This window comes from Rana temporaria, chromosome 3 (genome assembly GCF_905171775.1).
Source record: "Rana temporaria chromosome 3, aRanTem1.1, whole genome shotgun sequence".
Taxonomy (NCBI): Eukaryota; Metazoa; Chordata; class Amphibia; order Anura; family Ranidae; genus Rana; species Rana temporaria.
The window spans coordinates 80,783,256-80,795,512 of record NC_053491.1 but is presented as its reverse complement, the minus strand read 5'-3'; the positions used below and the strand labels follow the sequence as shown (position 1 = coordinate 80,795,512).

At 41.0% G+C, this 12,257-nt stretch overlaps 1 protein-coding gene across 3 annotated transcripts in view; it reads left to right on the top strand.

Annotated features, from left to right (window-relative positions):
- Positions 1 to 12,257, top strand: part of APBA2 (amyloid beta precursor protein binding family A member 2) — a 570,259-nt gene that overhangs the window by 383,032 nt on the left and 174,970 nt on the right. For all 3 annotated transcript variants that reach the window (XM_040342812.1, XM_040342811.1, XM_040342810.1), the window contains one exon: positions 10,489 to 10,634. In XM_040342812.1, coding sequence (XP_040198746.1) covers positions 10,489 to 10,634 — 146 coding nt within the window. The remainder of the gene's footprint in view (positions 1 to 10,488; positions 10,635 to 12,257) is intronic.

Genomic DNA, 12,257 nt, shown 5'->3' with positions numbered 1-12,257 from the left:
TATCTACATGAAAAAGACATGGCTACAGAGCAATTCCATACAGTAACTGGAACCAATCATTGACCGATTAATGCTAATAAAGAAGAATTCCAGGAAAAATTGTTTCTCCTATTCATTAGGGCTGTGCCCTAACTGCATGATTTAAAAAGGTTTTAAACCTCAGAAAAAAAAGAAACCCTGCAAGACAAACTAGCTCATTATGAAATACTGACCCTAAAACAAAACTTTTGCAGCGATCCCTGCACACCACTGAGACAGTTGACATTTTACCCAGAGTCTCTTCCCGGTTTGCAGTCTACGGCGCTGTGATTGGCTGGAGCCGCAATGACGTCACTCCCACACATGTGCATGGGAGCCGCCGTTCAAGGCACGGGCTTGGAAGGAATGGCACCCGTGGGCTGTTTCTTCAGATAGCATGCGCCAGTGATATAACTGGCTGCATGCAATGTAAATATCTCCTTAACAGTACGGCCCGGATTCATGTAGAATTGCGTATCTTTGTGCAGGCGTAACGTATCCTATTTACGTTACGCCTCCGCAACTTTTACAGGCAAGTGCCGTATTCTCAAACGAAAGTTGTTGCAGCGTAGCGTAAATAGGCTGGTGTAAGCCCGCCTAATTCAAATGTGGTAGATGTGGGCGTGTGTTATGTAAATTGTATGTGACGTAAATGACGCTTTTTACGAACAACGCATGCGCTGTCCGTGAAAGTATCCCAGTGCGCATGCTTCAAATTAACCCGCAAGAAGCCAATGCTTTCGACGTGAACGTAAATGACGCCCAGCCCTATTCGCGAAGGACTTACGCAAACAACGTAAATTTTCAAAATTCGACGCGGGAACGACGTCCATACTTAACATTGGTACACCTCATGTACACATAATATAGCAGGGGTAACTTTACGCCGGGAAAAGCCTAACGTAAACGGCGTATCTGTACTGCGTCGGCTGGGCGTATGTTCGTGAATTCGCGTATCTAGCTGATTTACATATTTCTAGGCGTAAATCAGCGTACATGCCCCTAGGGGCCAGCGTACATATGCAGTTAAGATACGACGGCGTAAGTCTCTTCGGATCTAATACAAATCTATGCGTAACTGATTCTAAGAATCAGGCGCATAGATACGGCTCGGACTCAGAGTTACGACGGCGTATCTGGAGATACGCCGGTGTAACTTGTTTGAGAATCCGGGCCTACAGGTTTAGGAGATATTTTCACTACCTATAGGTAAGCCTTATTATAGGCTTACCTATAGGTAAATGTAAGCAAATTACTTCCTCTTTAATTGTTTGTTTTTGTCTATTGGTGAGAAAAGCGGAGATATACTTACCTAATTCACCGAACCTCTAAGCGCAAGAATGGTACCTGCTGATCCTGCCTCCATGCACGCTACTGGTCTTGTGCACAGACTGTTCCTGATGTCATAACTCCCATAGACCGGCTCTGGATGTGAGGACAGCAGGAACAGTCCATCGCTGGAGGAGGGGGATCGCTGTTTTCTGGAGGATCGAAGGATCGGATAAGTATAGCTTTTTGGTGCACCCCTAGACAAAACGAGCAGTTAACCCATTCAGCGGAGGCACAGCTCCTCTTTATGGGAGAATTTTTTATTTTTGTTATTGAGTTTTGCTTTAAGTAAATGCAATGGGCCAGATTCAGGTAGAATCACGCAATATTTGCGTGGGCAAAGAGCAAAGATTTTTCTCTGCGCCCACGCAAATATTTTGAAATGCCCGCGATTCACGGAGCAGTTGCTCCGTAAATTGCGCGGGCGATATGCTAAATAGCCCTGCGTAAGGGCGCCTAATGTAAATGATCCCGCCGGGGGCGGGAATCATTTAAATTAGGCGCGCTCCCGCGCCGAGCGAACAGCGCATGCTCCGTCGGGAAACTTTCCCGACGTGCATTGCGGCAAATGACGTCGCAAGGACGTCATTTGCTTCTAAGTGAACGTGAATGGCGTCCAGCGCCATTCACGGTTCACTTACGTAAACGACGTGAAATTTAAATTTCACGAGCGGGAAGCGCAGCCATACTTTAGCATTGGTTGCGCCTGCTATTAGCAGGAGCAGCCTTATGCTAAAGTCGCCGTACGGAAACTCCGTACCTTGCGTGCGCAGGGCCCGCGCAACTTTTGTGAATCGGTGGTAGTATGCAATTTGCATACTATACGCCGATCACAATGGCCGCGCCCCCTAGCGGCCAACGCAAGAATGCAGCCTGGGATGTGAAGGCATAAGGAGGCTTATGTCTGTCACATCCTAGGCTGCAGTCGGTGTAACGAGGTTCCTGAATCAGGAGCACTCGTTACACCGGAGCAAGTAAGCCCTTGCGCCTCGCAACCTATGGTTGCGCGGGCGCAAGTGCTTCTTGAATCTGGCCCAATGATGCTAAAATCAAAGAGTTCACTCAATATACCTTTATGCCGCATACACACCATCACTTTATGTGATGAAAAAAAACGACACTTTCTGTGAAGTAAAAAATGACGTTTTTGAAACTTCAATTTTCAAAGACGAAGTTGCCTACACACCATCGTTTTTCTCACAATGTTCTTGCAAAGTGAGGTTACGTTCCACCACGTTTTACCATTGAAGCTTGCTTCATAAGTAGCTTCTGGGCATGCGTGGATGAAAAAACGTCTTAGAAAACGACGTTTTTTGCTACACACGGTCAATTTCTGTGAAGTAAAAAGTGCACTTTTGAAAAACGACACATAAAATTGAAGCATGCTTCAATTTTTTTTGGTCGTTTTTTACAAGACATAAAACAACGTTTTCCCCCACACACGGTCAATTAAAGTGACGTTTTTAAAAACGTCATTTTTTTTCATCACATAAAGTGATGGTGTGTATGCGGCATTAGGCTAGCTTCACCTTTAGGCTCTTTAGAAGATGCACAGGGGTGCCATTAATTCTTAATAGCATCTCCTGCATCCGCACCCATGTGCATTTTTGCCAGAACATAGCGCTGTGTACTCTATGTAACTGAGGCTGCATACAGCAGGCACAACTATTATTCTAAACCTACAGTAATGCCGCGTACACACAACCGTTTTTCATGACGTGAAAAATGCCAATTTTTTAAATGGTCATTAAAAACGACCGTGTGTAGGCTTCAGAGCATTTTTCTCAACGTGAAAAATGGGCAATAAAAATTTAGAACATGCTCTAATTTTTTCGCACCGTGAATAACGGCCGTGTGTAGGCTTTAACGGCGTGAAGAAAATGTGCATGCTCAGAAGCAAGTTATGAGACGGGAGCACTCATTCTGGTAAAACTAGCATTTGTAATGGAGATAGCACATTTGTCACGCTGTAGGAGACTGAAAAGCGCGAATCCTCTCTCACCAAACTTTTACTAACACAAAAGCAGCCCAAAGGGTGGTGCCATCTGAATGAAACTTCCCCTTTATAGTGCCGTTGTATGTGTTGTACGTCACCGCGCTTTGCTCAAGCATTTTTTTTTCACGATCAGGTGTATGCAAGGCAGGCCTGACAAGAATCACGTTGAAAAAAACGTCGTTTTTTCTAGGATATTAAAAATGGTTGTGTGTACGCAGCTTTAGTTTTTTGGGGCTTTTTTTTTTTTTAAACTTCAATCCCAAGCTGTGCTGCCTGTGTCCATTGATACCGACAGCATGGTTTGGCCTGCCCTCCACTCCCTTATCACAGGGTTTGATTGACAGCAGCAACCCTGTCCTAGGGGGGAGAAAAGAGAGCCACAGATATTGGGCACAGTGCTGGATCGAGGCCACGATCAGGTAGGTATTTGGGGGGGGGGGGGCAGGGTGGATGCAGAGAATGCATTACAGTTAAAAAAAGTACGCATTTAGAATACTTAACACTTTAACTAACCCTTAAAATTGATTTCTTAACCTCTATCCTAACTGTGAACTCTCAACAATGAATCTAGTCCTAATGTGTAATTAAACCTGTCCTTGACCTGAGAGTACCTCCACTTTTGTTGAAAAAAAAAAACATTCCCCTCTGGGTGATCTATGTACATTGTAAGTATTTTAACAAACTTTATTGCAGATTTCTACTTGTTTGTCTGTATCCATGTGCTAAGTGAATCTAATGGCAGTGGTTTTATAATTATCAGTCAGTTGCTGCACCTGCAGGGCTCTAATGAGGAAATTGGCAGGGGCTGCATCCCTTTAGATGGGATTTTCCTTTGGAAATATCTCACCAAAAATGAAATTTTTGTTGCAAGGGATGCCAAAATCTTATTTGTATCTTAGTGTAGACTTTTGGAAAAATCCGTCAGCCAGTTTTTTTTATGACATTTAATTTCAATATGACTGTGTGACAATTGTATACATTTGTATATATTTGTAAATGTTTCCCCCCATGAAAGTGCTTGCTTTGTACACTGGTCCAAATGAATTGGTGGAAAGGGATTATGGTGTGGGGTTGGTTTTCAGGGGTTGGGCTTGGCCCCTTTAGTTCCAGTGAAGGGAACTCTTATGGCGTCATCATACCAAAACATTTTGGACAATTTCATGCTCTCAACTTTGTGGGAACAGTTTGGGGATGGCACATTCCTGTTTCAATATGACTGTGCACCAGTGCACAAAGCAAAGTCCATAAAGACATTGTTGAGCGAGTTTAGGGTGGTGGAACTTGACTGGACTGCACAGAATCCTGACCTCAACCCAATAGAACACCTTTGGGATGAATTAGAGCGGAGACTGTGAGCCAGGCCTTCTCATCCACAGATATTTTGGACAAGTTCATGCTCCCAACTTTGTGGAAACAGTTTGGGAATGGCCTATTGAACATGACTGCTCACCAGTGCACAAACAAGGTCCATAAAGACATTGAAAAGCGAGTTTGGGGTGGAGGAACTTGACTGGCCTGCACAAAGTCCTGACCTCAACCCCATAGAACAGGGATGGAGGCTGTGAGCCAGGCCTTCTCATTCACATTAATGCCTGACCTCACAAATGCGCATCTGGAAGAATCAAACATTCCCATAAGCACACTCCTAAACCATGTGGACGGCCTTCCTAGAAGAGTTGAAGCTGTTATAGCTGCAAAAGGTGAGCCAACTTAATATTGAACCCTACAGCTAAAAGACTAGAATGCAAATTAAGTTAATTTGCATGTAAAGGCAGATGTCCCAATACTTGTGACAATATAGTATAGAGGAAAAAACTGACAGGAGTTATAACGCTCTCTTACTCTTTGCCTTTATTTCTATTTTAAGGGCTGGTTCACACTAGAAGTCACAACACCTTCCTGTGCGATTTGCACACAGTTCTGTGCAGTGTGATTTCAGCCCATGCATTCATGCACAATCTTTGGGTACCTTTTGTACCATGCAATCTGGTGTAGGGAAATGCACTGTGTTTGCGTTCGCTTCTGTGCACAAGCTCGTTGGGACGGGGCGCTTTAAAAAAATGTTTTTTGTTTTCTTTTTTATTTTACTTGATTTCATTTATTTTTACACTGTTAAAAAAAAAAAAAATGGGTCACTTTTATTCCTATTACAAGGAATGTAAACATCCCTTGTAATAGAAAAAAGCATGACAGGTCCTCTTAAATTTGAAATCTCATATTTAGACTAAAATGCAATAAAAAAATAAAAAAATAAAAAAAAAGATTTGTCATTTGAAAAAATTACAACAAAAAATGTGCCATTAAGACGCTTGGGCAGAAGTGACGTTTTGACGTCGCTTCTGCCCTGCTATGGTATGGAGACAGGTGGGGGCCATCTTCCCCTCACTCGTATCTATGCCACAGAAGGAGAAGGACCCGATCACCTCCGCCTCTACCGACGGCTTCGGTAAGCGGCGGAGGGCGCGAGAGAGCGGCGGGAGGGGGGCCCTTCTCCCACCACCGATAACAGTGATCTTGCAGCGAACTTGCCGCATAGACCACCATTATCGTTTACAGGACTGCTCACTGAAAAGATGGATATCTCGGTTGTGGCAGCAGCTACTGCTACTTTTTTTTTTTGATGTCACAATGTAGAGAATAAGATTTCCTATCATCTGTGCCCAGTCTTGCCACACAGTTAATCCAGCGCTCAGCAATCCTCTTTTTATTGTTCAGCGAAATAAAACAGACTTCCAGATAAAGACCAAAGTCCTTGCTTTGAGTGACAGGTTATTTACATATCTCGTGCACTAGCTTGCAGACATGCACATCTTTTGAAAAGTGCACAATTCACACCCCCCTCGCCTCCTCTCCTCTCTTGTCCAGCTCTCCCAGGATTGGCTGTCTTTCCTGTGTTTTGATTAAATATTTTTAAAATATGGGGTGATCCACAGTTCAGTGTAAACAACCATCAGAATATGCATAGACAAGAAGCTGTGCACGTCTGCAAGCTAGTGCACAAGATATGTAAATAACCTGTCACTCAAGCAAGGACTTTGGTCTTTATCTGGAAGTCTGTTTTATTTCACTGAACAATAAAAAGAGGATTGCTCAGCGCTAGGTTAACTCTGTGTGGCAAGACTGGGCACAGATGATAGGAAATCGTATTATCTACATTGTGACATTAAAAATAAAAAAATTTGGGGGTTTACATCCACTTTAAAGTACCAACGTATATGTACATGAGCAGGTCCTTAATGACACATCGCACTTTTTCTCTTTTTTTTTTTTTAAATGTCTTTGTGGAAGCAGGTAAAGGCAAACCCTATGAATTGTATTTTATTTCTACAGCAAGAGATATACAGTATAGATTTTTTTTTAATGTATTCTATATGTAATAAAAAGCTAAGCAGATTTTCTTTATATTCTCAAAAATAAAATAAAAAAATAAAGATTCTCATTACAAGATAATGTTTAATTTTTTATTATACTTTGTGCTCCTTTTCATATTTCTGCGACTTCACATTTTCATGTTGGCTTCAGAAAGTCTTTCAGAATAGTTGGATATAAATGATGATTTATACGTCCTGCACTTTTACCCCAGAAAGCAATAGAGAGTAAATTACACGGTGCGCCTGTCTTCTTTGAGGTGTATTAAGCTGCAGTTATTTCTCTATTCTGCTCATTTCTCGTTCAGAACTTCATTAACATTTTACATGCCATTCCAATAAAGAAATAATTTCTGCACCGGTAATAATCTTTAAACATGGATACCTTAACTTGCATAATATCCAAGGGCACCTGAAATGTAACTGCTTAACTGACATGTTTGTAAATGATACGCTTCAAATTTGTAGCTGAATTCTCAGACGATTTTATGAAAGAAAGTTTTATAATAAAAGCTTTGTAGGTGCATACATATTTTATGAGTTCCATCATATCCTGGTGACTATTTACAGTTCTCTGAGAAATTTGTTAATTTTCAGAAACTGCATAAGCAAAATGCAGTATTACCACTGCTGCGGGTCAATTATAAACAAAAATGTAAATGTATTTACAAGGCAATTTTCTTATTGAAATGCACTGAGGATTTGCAGTTGCAAATCCTAATTTTTCTTTGGATGTCCTTATGCAATCATTTGTTTTGAAACACTTTTTTCCTACCAAAAATGAAAACCTTTCAGTGACAGCTACCTATACATTTTGCCTTTATATGTATTTATTTGCTTTTCTGTTTTAAATTCTCTCTGAAATATCAAAAGTATCATATATATATAAGTATATATATATATATATATATATATATATGTGTGTGTGTGTGTGTTTATTTATTTATTTTTAGCTAAGGATTTTTGATATATATATATATATATATATATATATATATATATATATATACACACACACACACTATATTACCAAAAATATAAAAAAAACCTGCCTTTACTCAAACTTTATTGGCATGCCAGTCTTAGTCCGTAGGGTTCAATATTGAGTTTGCAGCTATAACAGCTTAACCTCCCTGGCGGTATGATTATTTCAGAAAAAAGGTGCTGAAAGCGGTACCATTATTTGCAAGGAAATTTGGCGTTTTATATTGTAGGCCTGTAATTCTTAGGAATAACTAATTTAAATCTGACCAAACAAGAGTCTAGTAGGCATCCCGGGTATGAATTTTTTTTTAAAAACAAAATTATAAATTATAATATAATAAATAATTATAAATAATTATAACAAATAATAATATAATAATAATAAAAATTATTCAATAATGTAATCAACTCAAAATCACTGAAATTTGCTCAGTTGCAGAATTGTCGCTGTCATTACTTTTATTTTTTTATGATGAATTTCCCCACAAATCGCTAATTTATTATCGCTGTTTTCTAGCTGCTCTAAAACCATTTTTGACATAAAAAGACACTTTTGGTTGCTATGGACAATCTACAGTTTGCAGGCAGAAAGAACAGTTTTTATTATATAAAAGAACATGTAGGGCACTGGGCAGACCACTAGGGACAAGGGGGGTGTGTATTTTTTACATACAGTACTGTAATCTATAAGATCTATAAGTATGTATTGTGTTTGTTTACCTTTTTGAATTTGGCGCCGTTCTCCGCTCCCGTGCATCGTAACGTCGCAGGGAACAGAGATTGGCGGCACAGGAGGACACTGTGTGAATCGAGCGAGGTCCCGCTCGCTCACACAGCGTGGTGGCATCGCTGGATCCAGGGACAAGGTAAGTAAACACTGCCTGTGGATTCAGCGAGGCGAGCCCCAGTCTGACTCGGGGTTACCGATCGTAGCCAAAAAATCTCACCCCGAGTCTGACTCGGGAATACTGCCAGGGGGGTTAAACTCTTCTGGGAAGGCTGTCTACAAGGTTGAGAAGTGTGTCTATGGGAATGTTTGACCATTTTTTCCAGAAGCGTATTTGTGAGATTCAGTGTTTTTATGAAAAGGTGAACTAACATTTTAAGTCACATAAATAAATATGCTGTCAAGTGGGCACTATATTAACCACTTCTGGACCACTGCACGACTATATACATTCTCTCTGAAGCTGGATATCTCTGTTATGGCAGCAGCTAGCTGCTATAACCCAGATATCTTAGTCTTCAGGCAGCGGCGGTCTGTTTAATGATAATGGTGGGGTCTGCGGCGGATTCGCCGCAAGATCATCGTTATTGGTGGCGGGAGAGGGGCCCGCACCGCGCCCCTGTTGTCCATGGCGCCCTGTGCGGCCGCACAGCTCGCACACCCCAAAGGCCGGCCCTGATAATTATATAAGCAAGGTCATTTCAGAGACATTACAGGTACCAAGAAGACTTAATACTCAGCAGGAATAGGAAATCAGCTGAAAACCTTCTCGCTCATAGACCACTTTGTAGTTTGACATTTCAGTGATCTAGCAATAAAAAGCTTGTAGCATTTTTAGCATTAAGCACAGTATTTAGGAGAAGAAATGATTCAATGGACATGAGCGGGTTTCCCAGCTGAAAGTCAAGATATATGGGGAATCCATGCTGCTTTTGGCTTTGCGGCTGCAGTCAAGCATATGTCTTTTTGCATGTACCAAATGACCTTTCAAACTCAAATTAACAATAACCATTTGGTGCGCAAGGATGACTTCAAGTTACATTTGAATAGATAAGCAAACAGAACGTGTCAGTCAGGTGCTACATACATAACATATCATGTAAGTTAAATAACTTATATTTTTAACTGAGATGCACATTCAGCATTCTCGGCTGTATCATTTTTACGCATATCTACCAAACAAAGATGCTTGGGTAAAACATCTTGCATTGCAGGATTCCTTGCAACTCCTAAGCATGTGATCCAAGGAACACCAACATTTTATTTATTCTGTATTAAATGAAGGAGAAGTGAAAAGGGAGCTTTCCTTAATGCAGCTACACTTCAAATAAATGGGGAGGTTAAGGCTGACCCTTTCATCTTTTAACCAAAATAAATGAATGAAACTCTACAGATATATAGTGCTGTTTGTGTTGTAATGCCACGTACACACGATCATTTTTCGGGTTTTAAAAAATTACGTTTTTTTTTTTAATGTCATTAAAAACGATCGTGTGTGGGCTTCAGAGCATTTTTCGGGTTCTAAAAAATGGGCACATTTTTTTTTTTCAAACATGCTCTATTTTATAACAACGTTTTTTAACGTTGTCATTTTTCGGGTTCTAAAAAATGGTTGTGTGTGGGCTTTAACTGTGCATGCTCAGAAGCAAGTTATGAGACGGGAGCGCTCGTTCTGGTAAAACTACCGTTCGTAATGGAGTAAGCACATTCATCACGCTGTAACAGACAGAAAAGCACGAATCGTCTTTTACTAACACAAAATCAGCTAAAGCAGCCCCAAGGGTGGCGCCATCCACATGGAACTTCCCCTTTATAGTGCCGTCGTACGTGTTGTACATCACCGCGCTTTACTAGAACATTTTTTTTTCACGATCGTGTGTAGGCAAGGCCGTTTTAATGATCAAGTTGTAAAAAACTTTGTTTATTGTATATGCCAATCTGAATGTACATGTCTGTGGTCAAATCATTCAGTATACCTGGCGACCTTCTATCCCTAGCTAACGTTATAAACATCTATTGATCAGTCATTTTATTCATTTTGCTAAACTTTAGAGTTTTTATTCTAGTTCCTGGACCCTGTGAGCCAGAAGATCTTATCGATGGAATAATTTTCGCAGCCAATTTCTTGGGTTCTACTCAGCTTTTGTCAGAACGAAATCCATCAAAAAACATCAGAATGATGCAAGCCCAGGAAGCCGTTAGCCGTGTGAAGGTAAGGTGGGAGATATAATTTATTTTGCAGGTGTTGTGTTATTATTTACCCTACAAGATCCATAGTTTGCACAGTTGATAAAAGGATACATAATTAATGAATATTTACCTGAAAGGTAAAAAAAGCAGATCTTATCCTATACAAATTGCACTGCTTATGTGGGTGGAGTTAATGTTAGGATAACATTAGTTTGTCAACTGGCAGTTGGTGTGCATATTAGGAGCCTTATGTTTTTTGCATTAGTCTAAATTTCTGAAGCTTTGCACAAGGATAAGTATGTATCCTTATTTTCAGCCATGTGACTATGATTTTCAAATCTCTCAGGGCTAGGTTGAAAACGACTGTCATTTTTTGATGATTTAGCATTGAACATTGAGTGCCGGTTCACACTACAGCGACTTGGGATCCGACTTGTCAGACCTCAAGTTGCCCCAAGTCGCTTGACATCAGAAATCCCATGTTGGTCAATGAAAGCTGTCTTAATGTACACTAAAAAAAGGTTTCTGTACTACTTCAAGGTGCCTTCTAGGCAACTTCTAGGCAACTTGTACCCATGGAAGTTGCCTCCAAATTTAAATCTCCGTCTTAACTGAAGCAACTTTACAGGAAAAGAAAATAGTTTACTCAGGCAAACCCCTCCCTCCCACAGAGCAGATTATTCTGTGATTGGCCACAGCCAAAGTCACCTGTCCTGGAGGCAACTTTAAGACCCCTTTCACACTGAGCTGCCCATAGCGTCGGTGGTAAAACTCTGCTATTTTTACCGCCGATGCTATGGGTCGGATTTGCGGCGCATTTTGGCCGCTAGCGGGGTGGTTTTACCCCCCGTTAGTGGCCGAGAAAGGGGTACAACCACCCGCAATGTGCTGCTGGGCAGCAGTGGTGGAAGACCGGTAAACACACTGCTCCAAAGATGCGGCTAGCAGGACTTTTTTTACCGCCCTGCTAGTGCAACACTCCAGTGTGAAAGCCCTTGGGCTTTCACACTAGAGACAATGGAGCAGCTGTTTGAGGGCGGATTGCAGGCGCTATTTTTAGCGCTATAGCGCCTGCAATACAACCTCAGTGTGAAAGGGGTCTTAGTCGCATTGTAAGTTGCTCCAAGTCGCGCTGAAGTCGCCTTGCAAAGTCGCGCTGTAAGTCGGGTTGCCCCTGTGTGAACCGGCACTGAGTCTATTGTTTTATTTTTAGAATTTTTTTGTGAGTTTGTCTGTGGTCTCAATATATACTGTATTTATTGGCGTATAACACTCACTTTTTTACCCTTAAAATAGAGGGTAAACTGTGCCTGCGTGTTATACGCAGGGGGCTGTGGAAAGTTGTTTTCCTGAAACTTCCCTCTTAAAGTTAGGGTGCGTGTTATACGCCTGTGTGTGTTATACGCCTGTGCGAGTTATCCGCCAATAAATACGGGTACCTTAAATTTAGTATATTGGAGCTTGTTTATCAAATAGCAATATGATTTACTTCACTTGACAAGTTTGAAAATATGTGAAACAAGTTGTTTATACTAAAAAAAAGAGACATGGAAAAGTAATGAAAACAGCAATGATGTATAGTAACTTGCAGCTAATGACAATCCCTTGTTCTGCACAACAGAGCAGTCATAGGGGTAGATAACTA